Below are 21,655 nucleotides of genomic sequence, written 5' to 3'. Positions count from 1 at the left end.
GCTGCCAGCCCTTGGGGCAGCCACAGTTCTACTCTTAGAGTTCTCTCAGCCTCCCCTACTTCAAAGGGTATCTATTTTGGGGAGAGGAAGGCAAGGCAATTTTAACCCACTTTGAGATTCCTTTGGATAGCAAAAGAGGGGTGCGAGAAACCCCAGCTCTTGTTCTTCTTCAAGTAGAAGTTTTTCACATCCCTGATCCTTTTAGATGCGAGGGACTGACTTGCAGAGTAGCATGCAGAATACATGCTCGACAACTGAACCACAAGCCCTCAATACTCTTCGGTGGAGCTGGTTCTTCGACTCACCCACCTGATCCATTACATTCTCAGTCAAGAGTTGCCCGGGCCCTTGTCCCTGAACGGCCATCCCAAATCCATGAGAGTAATGACTGGATTGAGACACCACATGTTAAAGTAGTATTAATTGATATTTGTTTACGATACTTCTCGTGACACTTGCTAACAACCAGCAAGACCTGTGAGGCAAGAGAGTTATTTATTCATTAAGTGATAAGTATGCATCTCAACATCGAACAATTAAGGATCTTACCTTACTCATATAGTTACATTCGGCCCATTAATTATTCAAAGAAGCTAATGTATGCATATTGGTTGTGTTTATGCTTAAAATCTTCCGAAGTGCCAGAGAAGGGCCCTTAAGGTTTATCTCATTAGCTGCTCTGCATCAGCAAGAGACGGTGATTGAATACGGCTTTTACATTATTCAGAGGGTTTTCGCATACTTCTGTTCCTTTTGAAGGTACTTCATTGGAATGACAAGCAAGGCAAGCACTGCCGGAAGTGAGAGGCCTTTTGACTACACGCCTGATCGAATGGAGGCTGCCTGTAGACAGGTCTTTTTCCCATGGAGCAACAGGAGCCATTTCTACATTACTGAGTCTTGATCTGGTTTCACTCGTGTGAAAAACATATACTGTATTTACACAAAGAGAAGCTTTACCATACCTGAAGGGCCATCTTCAACTCGCATACAAATGGAAAGTCCACAGACCTGACCAGGATGGCACAGGATAGCCCCAATCTTGACAGATCTTGGAAGCTAAGCGGAGTTGAGTCTGTTTAGTACCTGGATGGGTGACCACCAAGGCAGTCCAGAGCTGCTATACAGAGGCGGGCAATTAGGGTCCCTCCAGATCCCTCTTGTGGCGCAGAGTGGTAAGGCAGCTGTCTGAAAGCTTTGCCCATAAGGCTGGGAGTTCAATCCCAGCAGCCGGCTCAAGGTTGACTCAGCCTTCCATCCTTCCGAGGTCGGTAAAATGAGTACCCAGCTTGCTGGGGGGTAAACGGTAATGACAGGGGAAGGCACTGGCAAACCACCCCGTATTGAGTCTGCCATGAAAACGCTAGAGGGCGTCACCCCAAGGGTCAGACATGACTCGGTGCTTGCACGGGGGGTACCTTTACCTTTATCTTTACCAGATCCCTAGCGGGGGATGGAGAGAGGAGGGTTGCCAGATCCAGGCTGGGAAACTACTGGAGATTTCAAGATGGAATTAGCTAGGACCTGAAAGGTCGGATGTCTGTACAACTTAGAAAATAAAATAAATAAATAAAATTATACAAACAGTTATTGTGTGCAGCTTTTAAAAAATATTCAGGTTAAAAACATTCACAAAGCCCACAGGCCAAAAATACCATATGCACCGTACAATCTTAGGTCTTAGAGCTGACGCGTTTCGACTGACACTGGGTCTCCTCAGACATTTTCCATCTGATCCATTTTAATTGATTATGTCCTCCTAAAAAATAAGTCGCTCGGATGATTGTATGGTCTCTTTCATGTTTCTTATGTTATTGATTTGAGTTGTTGAGATTTATCACAATTATTCCCTTAACTTTTACAAGGTTTTATTTATTTTACTGGCTGCTTTGTATGTTTTGCATTTTATCAATATATGTGTGTCAAAAATTAGACCTCTGAGGAAGATCCAGTGTGAGCCTACAGGCTTTGTGTGTGTTTCTAATGTTTTTTTTTAATTCAAGTCCTAGCCCATTCCAGTATGTTTTTTGTTTTCTGTTCCATGTAACATTTCTCCCCTGTCTGTTCCTAGTTTGATTTGGAGATGGAGCTTGGGGAGGACAGAGACCTCAAAGAGGTACAAGGCCATCTAACCCACCCTCCAAAGTATCCATTTTCACCAGGGGAACTGATCTCTGTAGTCTGGAGTTGAGCCTGTAGGCCAGGGGTAGTCAAACTGCGGCCCTCCAGATGTCCATGGACTACAATTCGCTGGCAGGGGCTCCTGGGAATTGTAGTCCATGGACATCTGGAGGGCCGCAGTTTGACTACCCCTGCTGTAGGTAATGGGAAAACCACTTCTGAATGTCTGTTACCATGACAACCCTATGGGATCACCATACGTCAGCTGTGACTTGATGGCCTAAAAACAAATATTGCCTTCATATGATGACTGGCAGGTTGCTCTGGGGGGTGGGGGGTAGGTTGCTAATCCAGCCATGTGCAAGAGAGCCAAGTGGGTGTTCCTTCTATTAGTTGGGTCCTGCAGGCTGAAAGGGCTGTTGAATGTATGCTCCCCCCCTGTGCTATGTGGGCAAGCCATTCAAGAGCATGGAGGGAGGCCAGCGTCAATGACAGCTGGTGAAGAAGTTGTCCGAAGAGCCAGTCTTCTAATGAGTTGGGGGAAATTAGCTTAAAGGAGACAGTGGGAGAGGGGGTAACTGTAATTCTCCACCTATATTTATGAGGATTGTTCCACCAGTTTTCACTCTAACTTCATCTAAATCTAATCAGTTTTTCCTTATAGCGTGTTCTGCCTTTAGATTGAAGAACCAGAGAGATGAAATACATCCTTGTCTGACCCCTGTTCCAATTGGAAACCATTCTATTTCCCCCATAGTCTGTCCTAACAGTAGCCTCTGGTGCAGAATACAAGTGGAGCATCCAGACAAACAGATGTTGTGGCAAGGCCATTTCTTTTAAAACCAGCCATAGCTTTTCGTGAGCCGCACAGCCAAAAGTCTAGCTGCACTCTATGAAAGGCAAGGCGAACGGACTTGTATTTCAAACACTTACCATTTGCATGTGTTCTGTAAATAAACAAACCAGCTCAGTTTCTCAGCAGTTTCACAAGCATTTCAGGGCAATATACACTTGCACCAAAATGTGTACAGATCTCAAGCAGGGCCTGATATACATACAGATTCAGACTGCAGTTTCCAGGGAATAGCCCAATGCTCTGAGAAGACCTGTGCAACCACTAAGCACAGAGAGCACGGTGAGATAGGGGGAAAGAGAAAGAATATTGTACGAATGAGAGAGATACAAAACTGATGGCAACTCTCTGAAAAATAATCGACCATATATAGCTTGAAGAGGCTGGGAAGGCATACTGCATACATGATATCAAGGAATCCGATAAAACACATTTCCTTGTATTTTAGATCAGGGGTAGTCAAACTGCGGCCCTCCAGATGTCCATGGACTACAATTCCCAGAAGCCCCTGCCAGCATTCGCTAGCAGGGGCTTCTAGGAATTGTAGTCCATGGACATCTGGAGGGCCGCAGTTTGACTACCCCTGTTTTAGATATACAAGCAGAAAATGCTCCGCTGTGATCTCAATTTCCCTTGTCCTATTGGTCTACCGGCATTCGTTTTTTGAGTAACCAGTGCTTCTGTGCAGCTAATTTGCAAACAAAGTACTCCCTCTGCTGGTCATTCGTAATATTGCACAGCAAACAGAAACCATCTTAGATGGTTCATAAGCCAACCAACTGCCAAGTGGCACTCTCCAGCCATGAGGAAATTCAAATTATACCATTGCTTATTGGTAAACGTTCATATCTGATGAAGTGTGTGTGCACATGCAAGCCTATAGCCAGAATTAAACTTAGTTGGTCTTAAAGGTGCTGCTGGACTCAAACTTTATTTTATACTAGGGGAGGAGTCAGTGGAGTTGTTTTATTGCCTAAAGAACAAGTTTCCTCATTCATAATTCCGAGTGCATTTGTTATCAAATGTGTCTGTGATAATGCACCCAATGGTGTGCTTAGCTGAATGATTATTCTAGACCTGCACATTGGTCACACCCCTAGAGACCCTTTTTATACAACCAGACTCCCGGGTTGTGAACACAACTGACACACAGATAACTGGGCCCAAGCGCTCAAGTCAGAGGAACCAAATCTGCTGAAATCCAAATGTTTGCTTGGGGTATTATTATTCTCTAGCTTTTCCTGATGTGATTCCCGTTTCCTCTCCAAGAACAGTTTTGTGCCGGAAAGTGACGGTAGTGTAACAACCGTGGTATATCAGCAAGCAGTGGCTGCCTCAATGTACTTTTGCATTTGCCCAACGGCGGCTCAGGCATTGCCAAAAGTGTGGCCCCGGCACTAACAAACCCTTGCTAATCCCTTGGCTTTAGACGCAGCGGAGAGAATGTACAATATTATTATTCATAGCCATCTCATTACAGAGAGCTGAAATAAAATCTTCTTAAGGAATAAGCAGCAAGCGTATCCTTCAGCGTACCTCGGAATTAGCAAATGGCAAAGCCTGTTCCACACAGCATGGCAGGCCTCCCTGGAGGATAACTGGGAGATGGGAGGGAGAGAGACGGGAACCAGACTGGTAGCCATCAGGCAATTACAGCCATCCAACTCCTTTCCCACTTTAAACTGTTAATAATTAGCCCCCTTCCAAGCCATCCAGCAGGCCCCCAAGGGAAGGGACAAAAGCCCAGGCTCCGGATAGGTTATTTGTAAAAATCAAAGCAATGGTCTCGATTTAGGGACTGTTTAATGTCAACCTGTCATTGGCTTGGCTGAACAAGCATTGCCAAACGTCACGCTATACTTGTCACTCATCAGCATGAAAGCCTGTCTTGGGGGTTCTCGGCTGGCCTTTGTTCGCCATCACAAAGTTTCAGGTCTTTATTGGGACTCGGCGTGAATCTGCGAAGCGGCAGGACAAAGGAAGCCACATGCTTGAGCAACTGTGTTCCATTCATTACACTTGTTTCCAGCCCTTCTTGTCTCTGGGCCCCCAGAAGGAGCGCACAACATGTGAGCATGGGTTTCACAAGGCTGCTGAAAATTGTTAGCACACTACAGGCTGCCTCTTTAAGACTGCTGGAAGAGGCAGTTTGTTAGAATGAAGTTGCCTGGCCAATGTGTCCCAAGCGAAGTGATGGGCATTGTGATTCTCCTTGAACCATCACTCTGCCTAGTGAAAGGTAGGGCTGGGGGGGTGTTACTCTCAGTGCAGTGCTCATGGGTGCTATTGGTACCCACCAAGAGTTTTTTCTTAGTGGATGGGACCAGGTTGCCCATTTGCCCTGAAAGGATTCTTGTTGGCTATTGAATATTTTATTGGATGCACAGATTTTTTAAAAATTTAATTTCAGCACCTGCTGCAGAACAAGAAGCTTCTTGGTGTGACTGAAGTTAAACACGGTGTTCATTTGGTGTCTGGCTCTGCCTCCATTTCGTGGCAGCCATTTTGTGGTTGCACCCACCAAACTGTGTCAAAATTCTAAAGCTGCCCACAGGCACAAAAGTTTTGGGACCTCAGTGTTACAGTCTCCTAGCAACAGTCACATTCAGTCAACTTCCAGTCCTCAGGGATGTTTCTCTGCTAGCCCCTGAGTTGTTTGTTCAATAACATGTGCCTCAAGGCAGTCCCCTTAGCCTGATTCAGCATTCCAGTCAGATTTACCTGTGCTCTGAAAGCAGTGATGGTCCAGGAAGGGCAGATTCCTTGGAGAGGGGGCATATACATTTTCTAAATAAGTCAACACTTCCTGGTGTTTAATCTTGCTACCCATATAAGACATACTGTGGTCCCATACAGATGGCAGTAACGACTGAGAGTCTCGGTTCTGCAGAGCCTGCAAAACAGCTCTTCCGTCAGATCTTTGGGCGAGGCCAGGGCATGTAAGATCAGGGTCCATCACTGAGTTAGCTGGAACATCAGTCTGCTTAGGCAGTTTCTGGGGTCGGGTGTACGAATGAGTCTGTGAGCCGAGGGGTGGGAGTTTGGTCACTGCCTGGGGAGTGGGTTATTGAGTTTTAATGGGGGTGGGTATTTCTTAGATTTGCATGGGTTTTGTATGAGGATTTTAGACTGGAACCCACCACGAGTCACTCTGTGAAAGTAGCAGGATATGAATCGAAACATACATACATACATACATACATACATACATACATACATACATACATACATACATACATACATACATACATACAGAGCCAGTTTGGTGTAGTGGTTAGGAGTGCGGATTTCTAATCTGGCATGCCGGGTTTGATTCTGCACTCCCCCACATGAAGCCAGCTGGGTGGCCTTAAGCTCACCATGGCACTGATAAAAAACTGTTCTGACCGGGCAGTGTTATCAGGGCTCTCTCAGCCTCACCCACCTCACAGGGTGTCTGTTGTGGGGAGAGGAAAGGGAAGGCGACTGTAAGCCGCTTTGAGACTCCTTCGGGTAGAGAAAAGCAGCATATAAGAACCAACTCTTCTTCTACATACATACATACATACATACATACATACATACATACATACATACATACATACATACATACATACATACATACATACATACATACATACCCTCTGCTACTGGCCAGAGCATCTCACAACACAGCCACCCACCTGAAGATGCTCTCATGGCAGCAAGAGTAAAGGCCTTGTCTTCACTTCTGTGAGGTAAATTTTGTGGTGAGTCAGAAGAACATGGAGATCACTGAGGCAGAAGTAGTATGTAAATAACAAGGAAGACATATTTATTTACAGGCTGTTTTTAAAGAATGGATCATTGGCACAGGTCTCCAGATAGACAAAGGAGAAGCCTGACTGAGACACATACATTTAAGCTAGTTATGGTTTCAGAGTCTGATTTGAATTCTTTTTAATGCTTTCAGGTACAAACAGGCTTTCACTGACTAGACACTGGGTTGGATCCTTTCACACACACAGGATTCCACCCACTCCAGCCTGCCCTTTCCCAAGAGTCAGACTAAATGGTCCAAAATCTGCTCATCACCAGGAACTGACCTAGAAACCAGGTACTCTATCCTCTACCAGAGTAGGGTTGCCAGGTTGCCACAGACACCAGTTCAGATACCAGATCCAGGTTGAGAAACTCCTGGAGACCTGGTCATGGAGCCTGGGGAGGGCAGGGACCTCAGTGGGTATAAAGGTAAAGGTATCCCCTGTGCAAGCACCGAGTCATGTCTGACCCTTGGGGTGACGCCCTCTAGCGTTTTCATGGCAGACTCAATACGGGGTAGTTTGCCAGTACGTTTCCGAGTCATTAACAAGCTGGGTACTCATTTTACCAACCTCGGAAGGATGGAAGGCTGAGTCAACCTTGTCAGTGGGTATAGCAGCATGTAATCCACCCTCCAAAGTATCCCTTTTCTCCAGGGGAGCTGATCTCTGTAGCATGGAGATGAGCTGTAATTCAGGGGAATCCCCAGGTCCTACCTGGAGGCTGGCCTCACTATCCCAGAAGGAAAGCTGAACCAGAAGGAAATGCTGTCCCTTCAAACTGCCTGCTGTTTTCCTAAGCCAGACTTGAGCCCTCACTGTTCTCTCCCTGAACAAAAACTCCATCTGGGCCTCCCTTCACCATTCCATCACCCCCTTGAAAGTTGGCTGGATGTTACAGCAGCACTCCCATAGCCTCAGAGATGAAACTGTGGAGTGACCTTGGACCAGACACAGTTCTCTCAGAGATCACTCAGCCCCACCTACCTCACAGGGTGCCTGTAGTGGGGAGAGGAAGGGTAAGTGATTGTAAGCCACCTTGAGACTCCTTCGGGTAGTGAAAAGCAGGGTACAAAAACAATCCTGACTTTAATACGATGCCTTTCTTACCTCTCTGATGACTTGCTGTAGCAGCTAGCAGAAAACACAGACTGGCAGTACTTCCCTAAGGATATCATATCCAGTTTGGGGGGGGGGGGCATTCTGCAGCTTGTGGGGTTTGCCATTCTTTTTTACCAGACATTTATGGACTGTTTCCCATTGTCCAGCTGTTAAACACCGACAGCCCCTGTCAGGAAGAAAATATCAGTTCATCACCATGGGCTGCCAAGATCAGTGCAACAATCTCAATAAGTTGCAAGTAGGCTGAATGTTTTAGAAGGCCATCCAAATGGATTTCTGGCACTTTTGAAGTGCTGTCTTTCAGGTTTCCTTTCTTATGGATTTAGTATCAAATTAGGGACATGGGAAGAGACTCTGATCTACAAAGGTTAATGAGGCAAAAACACAACTAGAGGAAATCAGAACTTAATTACAATTGGTAGGACAGCAGCAAAGAAAACACCTGGTACCACCATTCATTACAGAGTTGGGTGGGTAGCTCTGTTGTTCTGAAGCAGCAAAACAAAGTTTGAGTCCAGTGGCACTTTTAAGACCAATAAGGTTTTAGTCAAGGTCTTGTGTGCAAGCTTCAGGTATTGTGTAACAGAATTTCCTCAACCAATTCATCCAGGTATACCAAGAGTGGAGGGATTTAATTGCCAGGAAGGGCTAGCTAGAGACAAGATGCAGGAATTACTGGGCAATAATAGCTGAGAGTAAGAGCCTCTTGTGGCGCAGAGTGGTAAGGCAGCCGTCTGAAAACTTTGCCCATGAGGCTGGGAGTTCAATCCCAGCAGCCGGCTCAAGGTTGACTCAGCCTTCCATCCTTCCGAGGTCGGTAAAATGAGTACCCAGCTTGCTGGGGGGTAAACGGTAATGACTGGGGAAGGCACTGGCAAACCACCCCGTATTGAGTCTGCCATGAAAACGCTAGAGGGCGTCACCCCAAGGGTCAGACATGACTCGGTGCTTTGCACAGGGGATACCTTTACCTTTACCTAATAGCTGAGATTGGATTAAGGCAGTTGTCAAGATCTGTGAATGGCAGTAAATCAGCATGCAAATACAAGAGTTAACTAACTGGAGAACAAAGTTTGAATCCAGTGGCAACCTCAAAGCCAACTAAATTCTACTGCGGAGGAAGAAGCTGGCTTTTATGCGCAGTTTTTCTCTACCAGGAGTCTCAAAGTGGCTTATAATCGCCTTCCCCTTCCTCTCCCCACAATAGACACCCTGTGAGGCTGAGGGAGTCCTGATATTCCTGTTCGATCAGTGTAGAGATTTAGTTACGTAAGTGTTGGCAAACCACGCAATGTGTTGGCAAACCACACCCCCATAAGTTACCTCTACCTCCTTCCTAAACCACACCGCACCAAACTTCTTCCAATCACCTCACAGTTTTCTTAGATTTGCCATATATGGCACGGCAGCTAGAAATTCCAATCCCGTTAGAACACAAGGGCTTGCAAGTGTTTTTCTTTGTTCGTATTTGCTGACGAGGAACTATAAAATAAAGAAGTGCCTTCTGATCTTCAGGCTTCTTTCACCAGACTCCTGCCTTGTGTCATTTATCATACCGTCTCCCGAGAGATCAGAACAGCTCTATCAGTGCTGTGGCCAGCCCAAGGTTACCCAGCTGGCTTCATGTGATGCAGTGGAGAATCAAACAGACAGAGCCTAAACAGTTCTGCAGGGCCTGCAAAAGGGAGCTCCTCTGCCAGGCATTAGGTTGAGGTTGACTCAAGGCATTGCTTCCAATTGGTCCCCAAGCCCCCCCCCCCACGACTGCTACTCATCTGCTTAACCCACTGGGTAAGGTCAAGTTGCTCCTGGCAGCTACCACCACTGTAGCCAGGCCGGGTGTGGTTCCCAGGTTCCACTGCCTAAGCTGGGCCCAGAGCAGCTCCTGGGCTCCACCACAGCTACAGCCAGGTCTGCTTCCAGTTCCTGGGCTGTGCAACCACCATGGCCGGGCATACCAGCAGGTGCAAAGCTGTGCCCTTGTCCAGCTGCCCATGACCATTAAGAATTTGCATACTTGGGAAATCACATATTGTTTGTTTTGCATTACATTAGAAACAAGCCTTTGCAGCCACAACATAACAAGGAGTGGCATTTGAAATGTAAGACGTTCTCTCTCTGCTAGGGAAAAGAGAGCAGGATCCCATGATCCTCCAATACAGCTGCACTGCTGAAAAAGGGAAGAGAGAAAACCTTTATCTTCATCTCCATTCCCATAGCAGCCCCCGCCCCAAGCTACACAGGTCCCATGATCTTGGGAATCACATTTCTTGAGGCTGGAAAGAACTGCATCAGGAGAGGGCTCGGTGAAAGATTTCTGATCCTCATGTTCACAGACTGCAGGATCCAGTCCTATAGCAGCTATTTTCCATTGATTTTCTCTTCCAGGGCCACTTGCTATGCCACTCTTGTCCACCTCCCTTCTTCCTTCTGCTTTTACTGTTTTCCTTGCCAGTGTGAAAGATTTTACACCGAAAGTACTTCAATCTCCCATCCTCTTGCAACCTCATCTAGTCCTACTGATCTCCCTCATTCATACCCCCCACACATCCCCAGCAAAATATTTGAACGCCTTTAAGAGCCAACCATTTACCATGAAAACCTGAACAATTGCCATCAATTCCTCTATTGTGGTTACTTTTAAGGTTCTCGAATTATATTGTTTTGACTAAACTGTCAGATTTCAGACCTCGTTGCTGACTCAAAACATCTGCGAGACAGGAAAATGCCTTTCTACCGGCAGATAGTCTTGTTTCCCACTAGGGGGCGAAAGATGCCTGTCTGGCTTTCAGGCTTTCTGAATTGCCAGGTATACTTCAGGCACCTTTGACACGTTTTGTGAGGTGGAAGAAAATGAACCAATGATTCATGAATGGTCATCTTCAAGCAGAATTTTTTTAATGTCTTTCTATTTTATTTTATCATTTCATTTATACCCCGCCCCGCCTGGCATAGCACCCCCCCCCATTTAAGGTATTCTCATTTCTTATTATTGAATTTCAGGGGAAATTACAGTAGGAAGTCTGAGGCTCAGGCTAAATCAAACTTGGCATTTGCAGGCCCAGTGGGTGACCTTCCCCTGCCTCCTCCTTGCATTTCCCTTTCCAGTCCCTTTCTTCTTCTTCTTCCTCTTCCTCTTCCTCTTCCTCCTTCCTCCTTCCTTCTTCCTTTCTCCTATGTGCCACGCAAGAATCACATGATGTGATTCACATCTATGTTTGGTACAGAAGACTTCTGGATACCTGATGGATGTTAAGTAGGAGAAGGCGTGACATGGCACGTAGTACGTTTATTGTGTCATTTATTGTTATTATTAACAAACTGTGAACTGTGGAACAATAAAAATTGGAATTCTGGAGAACTAGGGGCAAAGCCCGTTGTATCCAGGAATACAACAGGCACTAGAGCTTAGTGGTGGGAAAAGGAAGGGGAGGAGTTGTCCAGTCTGTAAGGGCATGGGATTGAATGTGTGTGTTGTGTGGAAGGTTGTGGTGGTGTGGTGTCAAATGAGGGCATGGGTGTGGAGATATGGGTATCAAGAACCTGTGGTTTGGAATGTTCATTGAGTGTGGGAGAGGACTGACCTTTGGGAATTATGGCATAGTGGTTACAGATGAGCTTTCCAGAGCCATGTCCTCAGATATGTGAAGGGAAAATCAGACTGGACGCTCTTCTTAGGGGGAGATTACATGGCAACCAATTCCTTCCAGTTCTGTGTCATTTCCCTCCTTGTGTGAATTAGGCCACAGACACTGAAATGTCCCCCTGTCCTAATACACATGGGGTAGTCACAGTACACAGATATCCACCATGCTCCTTCTGTCTCAATTTTTTCACTGTTGATAAAATGTTATGTGCTCACATGCTTCTTTCATGGTTGCTCCTTAGAAGAACTGGGTTTTTTGTACCCTGTTGTTTACTACCCAAAGGAGTCTCAAAACAGTTTACAAACACCTTTTCCCTTCATCTCCCCCCAATAGACAACCTATGAGGGATGTGGGGCTGTGAGAGGTCTGAGAGAACTGGGAATGGGCCGCAGTGACCCAGCAGGCCTCAGGTGTCTCAAAGCAGTTTCCAATCGTCTTCCCTTCCTCTCCTCATAGCAGTCTCCCCATGACAGAGGTACAGTTGCTGGTAAGGGCTGGCCATAGCCCAGGAGGAACACACCTGCACAACCCCCTCCCCCCAACTGCAGTCTGCAAACCTCTACCATAGTATCTAGATTTGGGGCTTACCTAAAGAGAACTCCAAAGGATTTTCAATACGAAAGTTCCAAGGGATTGGGGGCGGGGAAAGAGCGTTGCTGGTCAAAGAACATTCAAGCTGCTTGGTATTTGCAAGCAGATATGACTTTGAAAGGTTAGGTGGCAATCTTCTGCTGTCTCTTCACCTGCTTTTTGTTGGTCTTAAAGGTGCCACTGGACTCAAATCTTGTTGTGCTACTTCAGACCACCTTGGCTATCTGCTTGAATCTAGTCCACAAAGCTAGTGCAAACCATGTAAAATTTGAAATATGTAGCAAAATACCAGTCATAAATAAAATAACCAACCAAGCAGCAAAACCAGGCACAAAACAGCATGCAAGTACCAATAAACTGTCCTTCAGCATTTAAGATCCACTTCGAACAAAAGAATTTGTTCCCATCTTCTTCTGGAAATGCTATTCACCTCTTCTAAGCCCTGACAGGCACTTGGCTAGAGCCATTTCCCAGCATTTAAGGCCCACGGTGACAGATTGTGCTTTTAAAAGCTTAGAAGTATTATAGAAACAGGTAAAGGACTGTGAAGGCTTAAGTCTTCATAGAGCCAGGTAGTCTTGAGTGACAGGCTGTTCTAAGAGATCTGATTAGTTAGCATCAGCATAACAGAGAGAGGATTTGAACTCAGGCCAAACATCTGTTGTTTTTTACCCAGCACTTTCCCCATCTTTCCACACACACCACCCCAGAATTTATATCCTCAGTGGTAGCAACTGGGGAGGAGGGATAGGAAAGAGAAGCAGCTAAGGGGAAGGGAGAACATCACAGAATGCATTGAGCATCTTTCACCAATTGCTCCCAGATTCAGGCCTGACATAGTTACAACCTCAATGGGATCCTATGCCTCATTCCAACCTTAGCCTTGGGAAGCACCCCATGGGTTAGGTCAGTGGGTTGGGAATCCCAAAAGAAAAAAAAAGAATTGGAGGAGTTAAGCCCTACGACACAATGGTGAAGGTTTGCCTGTATACTCAGACACTTATAAAAAGAAGCTGGGGGGAAATGGATGCAGCTGAATTGGGGGTGAGAGGAATGAGAATCTGGAGGAAGTAGAAGGGAGCAGCAGGAGGAATAAGGATGGAGCAGGAGGGTGGGGAAGAGAGACTATGATGGCAAGAGGATGGTGGGGGAGCAGACAGCAACCGTGGTGATTGGAGGATTTGGTGTGAGCAAGAAGTGAGAGGCAGTTGGGGGAGTGGGACTTCTCCTCTCCCAGGAGCTTTCACGGGTATGTCTTTTGAGCTTAGAGTCCACCTTCAGAATACTGGAATCAGAGTAGAAACCTCCACAGAGCTTTGACACCAGCCTTCTTCACACTCACTTGCATCATTCATGCCTTTTCAAGCTCTGTTTCTGCATCATAGATGTTGCCTTTAGGTAATCAATGGATGGGAGTACTACTTAGGACCAGGTAAGACATGAGAAGATCAAACACATTATGAATACTATGAATGCTACTTCCCTGTTTAATCTTTGCTCTCAAGACTTGGCACCATGTCCTTGCTCACAATTAGCAAATCTTCCATTTAAAACACGAAACCTTGGTGACGGTTGGGAAATGGCATCCTCCCAAGAGGATTTACAATAATGAACATGAGCAAATTCATAGCCACCAGGGAGGGAAAGGATGGGAGTCATTAACCCCCAAGCACTTCAGTGCTGAGATGTAAATGGGCTCTGGCCATTTAACACCAAATCCAGGAAGACTGGAATTAACCCCATAGGAGACCAAGGGAAGACTATGAATCCTCTGGCAATCCTTGGCCCTTGATCTGAGTGTTGCTCCGGTCATGAATGAATAAGACTTAGGGTTCTTGACCCTGTGGTCAAGGGACAATAGGCAGAAGTCCCCAACTCTGATAACTAAGGTATTGGATGAATTTTAATTCAATTATAAATGCTGTGACTATCCTAATTTAACATTGTTTATGATAAGTATGTCCTGACCTGGATACCCAGTCTCATCAGATCTCACAAGCTATGCGTGGTCCCAGTTATTGGGATGGGAGACCACTAAGGGTTGCAATACAGAGGTAGGCTATGGCAGACCACCTCTGTATGTCTTTTGCCTTTGGTCACTGTCAGTCAGCTATGACTTGATATCAGAAATAGGGGTGGGTGTAGGGTAATTAGAGAGTTAGGATTTAGAGAACTGCATGTTTAGTCTCTTTTTAATGTTGCCCAGTCTGATGCTTGAATTTTTATGTTCATTAAGCTTGTGTTGAATACTCTCTAAGCTCACCAGGCCTAGGTCAGTCCCATTTTCCAAAGATCAGCAAATGGGTGGGGCAACTGTTACGATTGCCATGCTTTAAAGCCCAGAAGCATGAAAGACCATCCCTCACTAGGTTAGTATGAGCAAAGCGGCAACAATTTGCTTGTAATGAACTGACTAGATTCGAAGCCCATTTGTGAGAACGGGCTTTGAAAGGCCCCCCCTCTGCCGTGGCTGCCAAGCAGACACATAGAGGCAGCATTGCCTCCGGGTGCGGCGTTTCTGGGTCCGGTGGGAAGGACTGCTTCCCCTCCTCCCCTCCGGCTGTGGCGCAGTCTTCCCCTCGGGCCTAGTAGCACAGGCCCCTCTGGCCTGTGCTTCTAGGCCAGAGGGGAAGGCCTTTACTCATGGTTTCCTGGCGCCTCCCCATCACTTTTTGGCCTGTCCTGGTGAGAGCCTAGATGCCTTTCTGGCCTAGATTGGGCCCTCACACGATTGGCTAGAACTGCTTTCTGTCCTGGTGAGGGGCCAATTGGAAGGCGCTTTGCACCTTCTGATTGGCCCCTCACCCAGACTGGCCCAGCCCACTTTCTGCCCACTTACCCCTTAGCGAAATATGAAGGTGAAAAGATTACTTCCATTCCATACCTCGAATAAAACTTTGTTGGTCTTAAAGGTGCCATAGGAGTCTAAATTGGGTTAGACAACTGATCCAGTTTCAGAAACACTGCATTTTATTTGTAATTATCTTTAAACAGCCCGTGGCGCCACGGGCGCCACGGACTGTATAATTCGTTAAGCCCCCTAGAGGTGGGCTTTGTCCGTGATGAGGAAGGGTCCGGGTTGGACCCTTCCTCACAACAGACAATCGGAGGGACCAATCGGCAGGCGCGAAGCGCCTGCCGATTGGTCCCTCCGATTCCCAGGCTGAGCAACTGCGAGCCGCGCGCAGCGCGGCTCGCAGTTGCTCCCGGTCTGACGCTGCGGGAGGCGAGAAGCGCCTCGCGCAGCGTCAGACCGCTGCCCGAGGGAATCCCCAGCAGTCGCGCGAAGCGCGGCTGCTGGGGATTCCCTCCTTGCCGGTCTGACACTGCGGGAGGCGCGAAGCGCCTCGCGCAGCGTCAGACCCCCGCCCGAGGGAACCCCCAGCAGTCGCGCGAAGCGCGGCTGCTGGGGATTCCCTCCTTGCCGGTCTGACACTGCGGGAGGCGCGAAGCGCCTCGCGCAGCGTCAGACCGCCGCCCGAGGGAACCCCCAGCAGTCGCGCGAAGCGCGGCTGCTGGGGATTCCCTCTTTGCCGGTCTGACACTGCGGGAGGCGCGAAGCGCCTCGCGCAGCGTCAGACCCCCGCCCGAGGGAACCCCCAGCAGTCGCGCGAAGCGCGGCTGCTGGGGATTCCCTCCTTGCCGGTCTGACACTGCGGGAGGCGCGAAGCGCCTCGCGCAGCGTCAGACCGCCGCCCGAGGGAACCCCCAGCAGTCGCGCGAAGCGCGGCTGCTGGGGATTCCCTCTTTGCCGGTCTGACACTGCGGGAGGCGCGAAGCGCCTCGCGCAGCGTCAGACCGCCGCTCGAGGGAACCCCCAGCAGTCGCGCGAAGCGCGGCTGCTGGGGATTCCCTCTTTGCCGGTCTGACACTGCGGGAGGCGCGAAGCGCCTCGCGCAGCGTCAGACCGCTGCCCGAGGGAACCCCCAGCAGTCGCGCGAAGCGCGGCTGCTGGGGATTCCCTCCTTGCCGGTCTGACGCTGCGGGAGGCGTGAAGCGCCTCGCGCAGCGTCAGACCGCCGCACAAGGCAACCCCCCTTTCAAAACCCCTTTTTATAAAGGGGCTTTGAAACTAGTTGTTTTATAATCCCGATATTGTGCAGGAATTACTGCTTTAGATCCTACATCTGTCAGTCAGAGTACCTTTATTGGCATAAAATAGCAAAGAATGAAACTAAAACTTATCAGTTGCAGTTATGGAATCCACAGTGGAAAGATTTTCATTTATGCTTGCCAACAAAGACTTAGCTACTTTTACAATTATTACTGAGTCCTTCATATTTACAACTATCTGTTGATGTGTTCAGATCTTCTGTTACCCCCAATCTTCTGTTGTCAGGACTTTGGTTAATAAAACTGCCATAGATATCAGCCTAAAAAGCAGCCATTTCGTACCACTTTCCTCTGCAAGCTGGTGAAAGCTAATGAATCTAACCCACTGCCTTTGTTTTTGGGAGAGTTATACCCTTCAGCCAGGTTATATGGCTGTATGTGGCTCAAAAGAAAATGCACCATTGTGTCCATGTATTACTATTGGGCAATTGACTTTGGAAATCAGCCAAGCTACAGAGTACCCGCGATGATTAGATTTTAAGAAACATAGAACACCGTCATATAGCCAGCAATAAACACGCCAAGTAGATGACTTATGCCCCAGATACTAAATCTATTTGAAGCAAGTTGTGTCACACACACACACCGCGCTTGAATGGAACTACAATTCAAAGCCTCACTTGTACAGAGGGCGGCCCATTCTCTGAGGCACATGCCAAACGTGTCCCCTTGCCAAAAGAGAACAGGAATCCCCTGTGCAGCAACACTCCGCGATTGCAGTCATCATCCCAAAGACAAATGCTGCACATTTCAAACTAGAGGATGAACACAGACAATGAATACACGTCTCCAGCTGCCTGAAGCTGGCAAGCTGTATGGAACCAACCGTTCAACTGTGCTTGGAAAAGCTGCAGCTCAACCAGAGCATCCAGAGGCAGAAAGCCATGCTGCTTAATTAAGATAGCCATTTTGATGCGGTCTAGGAGGCTGCTGCTGTACAGGACATAAAGTCTATTCCTCAAGCTGTAGCTACTATTAGTAAACTTGCATTCCACGGATCCAGTTTGTTCACATCATCAAGGGATTTTGCAAGCTAAAGTAAAAATGCCAAGAGTTCACAAATGCTTAAAGAATAGGTTTATTAACAATATTTTCACAAACAAACATTCTAAAGAAAATTCCAGAAATCTCTAAACTTAAAATTTGTTCTCATTGGCAAAATATCCCTGAAAAGAAAGAAAAAAGCAAATGGAGGGAAGGGAAAGAGAAGGCAAAATGTTTTATAGTCTTTCACTTTTGGAAATATTTTTCCTTATGTTTTGGATTTAGTATTCCTTAGCGTTTACGGACAGACACCTCATCCCTCCTGCCTCTGTACAGTGGGGAAAAAACTGACAATGACTTATTTTCCTTTTGTATGTAGAACGGCAACAGGGCTTTTCCCAAGCATTTCCTTGCATGCTCTGAACCTGATAGGCAGCCATAAATAATCACTTTACAAATTATGCAAATTGAGCCAAATTGTTCTGGAATACGAGACAAACTGAAAACCTGCCTTTCTCCAAAATGAAGCACACCATGCAGTACAAGAACTGTTAGCATGCATTTTGGTGGTTATTTTTGTACTTCAGGGTATGCAGCGTCACCTATAAAAAGGGATTTCCTTTTGGATTCTGATTAAAATGTACTCAAACATTTTATAACATTAATATTTATTGCTTTATATGAATACTGTATCGAAAGCCCAAGCATTCAGTTTTACGCACAAATTATACAATTATATACCGTTTCACAATGGCAGTGAACACTCTTTACAATCTACAAAAATCTACTTTACAGAAATTTAAAAATTCTAAATATCAAAAGGTACAGTTGAAGAAACAGGTATAAATTTGGCAGCCAGTAAGTGCAACGAGGGGGTTGCACCTTGAATGTCTTTACATGTGGATGTCTGAAAAATATAATGTGAGGAGTTTAAAGCAGTAGTTGTGCTTTGAGCTGGTTTCAGAAAAGAAAACGTTAACACTGGCTGTCAAAGTAGCATGTTCAAAAATATTTAGTTCACTTCCAAAATCATGTACAAATTATGGTGTTTTCTATGCACCCTACAACAGCTAGTCAGTCATTCAGCTCAAGTTCAAAACTAAGATAATGTCTTGTAGCGCAGAGGGATTTCATGCCAGGGTACTCTGCCTACTTTTAAAATAATTACCTAAGAAACGCTATCGACTGTCCCATTTCATCAGAGGGAGTGTCTTGTTAGGTTTCCAAACATCCCCCTATAAAAAATCTGACCATATTGTTTGGAAGTCTGTTCTCCTCACACTTTCTCAGGAACAAAATGATAAATCGTTCATTCAGGCACCTCAGAAATATACAGAAATGTTTTTGTTTGAACAGACATTTTGGAATGTGTTTAACCTGGTACTTTCAACAGAGATTTTGATGTTCAGATGTTCAGGCTATTAGGTGGGCTAAATTTTATTTGGTTTATTCAGAGGTGGAAAAGCTGTGTTGTGAGAAATGAGTTCAGTTGCTTCCACCGGGGGGGGGGGGACGGGGGACGGGGAGAGTGAGGGAGCATAAGGGTACAAGCATAGGCGTTCCCTAGATTAGCATGTTTTCAAGTATTTTATCGTGTCGCTTTTAATAGTACACAACACAGTATGATGAAAACCTGGAAACCCTTGAGAAACCCTATAATCCTCATGTTAATGTTCAAACTGTAACCAAAACATAAAATAACTGCTATAGTGTTCAGAGAGGGCGGGCGGGGGGGGGGGGATATTCCTGTGTAGCTGTAACTAGATGTGGTAATTTTCAAAAAGTTGTCAAAATTATAATTACCTTCCAGTTTAAAAACTTTTATTCTAAATAAAAAAACTATACACAGACCACTGATTTGACCTTACCGAAATTTCAGCGGCAAGCAGGACCCAAGGGAGCCGGTATTTCACAGTTCTTAAGTTCAGCTCCTTCAGGATTTATCTCATTGAGAAGTTCAATTTACAGCCTGCTTCTCTTGTAAAACTAAAGGTCCACTTTTATTACATAAAATTATTTATACAGTGTAAAACCAGAGCCTTATGGAAAATACTGCCTCTAAGTGTATTTAAATTATTAGTCTTGTTCCATAGGTTCTTCTGCAGCTTCTGTGGCTTCATCGCTATTTTCCATGGGGGTCTCTGACGCCGTTTCGGTAGTTGCACTGGCATACGATCCCAAATCTTCTGTTTCACTGCAGTCAGCTCTGCTACTGACAGATCCACTGTTTTCACTGTCTTCAGAAGGCAAATCCTTCTCTGCTCGAGTCTGCTCAGATTGCTCCATTTGATTATTCTCCTCAGAAATATCTTCTTTCACAGTTAAGGGTGCACTGTCTTTATCCTGTTCTTTTCTTTCTGGAACAGTTTCTCCCGGTGTCATGAGGGATTCTGAAACAAAAATTTTGCATCAGCATCAGATTCTTAAAACAAGATGAATACTAAGGCTCAAAGTACTTGCACCATACGATAAACAAAAATATTTATTTTGTTTTGTTTACAATTACATAATTTATAGAGGCCATTTCTCACTGGGACTCAGGGCAAGCTACACAGAGTGAGTCAATGTTATCCATAGGATGGCACATCCAGTAAAACATGCAACAGGATTTGCAGAAATCTGGAACCAACCAGAAATCTTCAGAGAACTGAAAGTGAAGAATATTAAAATGCTGCACTAAATGATGCCAACTATTACATGGCAGGATTCTACTTACAAGAAGATGCAGTGTGGGCTATACATACCAGCCCACACGCCACAGTTCCTAAACCTTTACACTCCAGACCTATTACCAGTGCAGAAATTCCCTGAAATTTAATTTTGCATAGTTAAAAGAAAGCCAGGAGAGCTTTTGTGACCTCATCAGGCAGGCCATGCCATAATGCGTGGTCACAGAGAACACACAGGTATGAGCAGTTGATTAGGTCCATTTGCAAGTTGGCACCTGCAGAATGTCGTGGCAGGGCATATGGGGAGATGTGGTCCTGTAGACATGACAAAGCCATGAAGAGCTTTGCATCGCATAATCAGTGACTTGAAATGAACTTGGTGGGCTGATGGGCTAACACTAGAGTGACTGCAGAATGGGTTTCATACACATGCTCCATCTAGCTGAACTGTGGCATTTTGCAGCAAGTGCAGTTTCTGTGTTGATTTTGAAGGGAGACCAATTACAGTAGTCTAGCCATGGCATTACCATAGCACAGACCCAGGTGGCCAGATCCATTGTATCAAGTTAAGGGTCCATCTTATGGGCTAGGCTGAGTGGAAAGATCGCCCCCCCCCCCGATTTTTCACCCCAAGGCTTTAAACTGAGGCAACAAGGGTCAGCTGAACTTCATCAAAGTGGGGAACTACATTTCCTTCCACATTTCCGCCTTCCCAACCAGCATTAGTTTCAATTTGTTATATCAAGTCCTCTAGCAAATCAAGTCATTAATACAGTTAGAGTTTGAGCAGTATGTATGCAGAAGATCAAAACTTTCTCCCAGTTGCACAGGAACTCCTTGCTATTCCTTCTGCTTTAACTGAACCACTTAGTAACATACAACCCATCTTCCATAGATGGCCCAATATATACTGTTGCCTGGGGAAGAAAATCCAAATGGAGGCCCACCAGCACCCTATGGCAAAAGTCTTGAAAATGTAATGCCCTTTGACATGCCAAAATCCGCAACAAAGTAGTTTCACCTCTGCATATTCTGCTCCAATGGGTTAAGGGTTAAAGTAGGAAGGGGTTTATTCATCAAGTGCCATGTCCTCACTAAGAATCAGCCTAATGGTAATGGTATCCCCTGTGCAAGCACCGGGTCATGTCTGACCCTTGGGGTGATGCCCTCTAGCGTTTTCATGGCAGACTCAATACGAGGTGGTTTGCCAGTGCCTTCCCCAGTCATTACCATTTTACCCCCCCAGCAAGCTGGGCACTCATTTTACCGACCTCAGAAGGATGGAAGGCTGAGTCAACCTTGAGCCGGCTGCTGGGATCGAACTCCCAGCCTCATGGGCAGAGCTTTCAGACTGCGTGTCTGCTGCCTTACCACTCTGCGCCACAAGAGGCTCTAAGAATCAGCCTACATATTTGCTAGTCTGAAGACTGCAGAGGGAAACATCAGTAGCAATGGGGGTAGGGCTCGCTCATGCAACTTAACTCCCTTCATGTCTGTAAAATCTTTTATTCATAAAACTGGATCACTTGGTCAGTAGCATACATACAGAACTTCTAATATGTGTATAGACATGAATTTGTGATATTTGTAATTTCTAACATGATACTGGAAGTATTAAATTCTGTGATAACACCAAAGTCAAAATGCAGTATGAATGGACATTGGCAGCCAACTACCATTGTAACAGAAAGTCTGTGTTTGGAACACACATACAGGTGCATGTGAAATATTAATATTTATATTATATACCGCTCTCCCTTGCAGAATAGGGCAGTT

At 46.0% G+C, this 21,655-nt stretch overlaps 1 protein-coding gene across 1 annotated transcript in view; it reads right to left on the bottom strand.

The window, feature by feature from the left end:
- Window positions 1-17,288: 17,288 nt before the first annotated feature.
- The window catches only part of PPP4R2 (protein phosphatase 4 regulatory subunit 2), a 34,456-nt gene continuing 30,089 nt past the window's right edge, over window positions 17,289-21,655 (bottom strand). The window contains exon 9 of the mRNA XM_077325194.1: window positions 17,289-19,600. Coding sequence (XP_077181309.1) covers window positions 19,287-19,600 — 314 coding nt within the window. The 3' untranslated portion in view covers window positions 17,289-19,286. The remainder of the gene's footprint in view (window positions 19,601-21,655) is intronic.

The sequence above is a fragment of the Paroedura picta genome, chromosome 3 (assembly GCF_049243985.1).
Source record: "Paroedura picta isolate Pp20150507F chromosome 3, Ppicta_v3.0, whole genome shotgun sequence".
NCBI classification, from domain to species: domain Eukaryota; kingdom Metazoa; phylum Chordata; class Lepidosauria; order Squamata; family Gekkonidae; genus Paroedura; species Paroedura picta.
The sequence above is the reverse complement of the archived record's forward strand: the minus strand, read 5'-3'. Positions and strand labels throughout refer to the sequence as shown.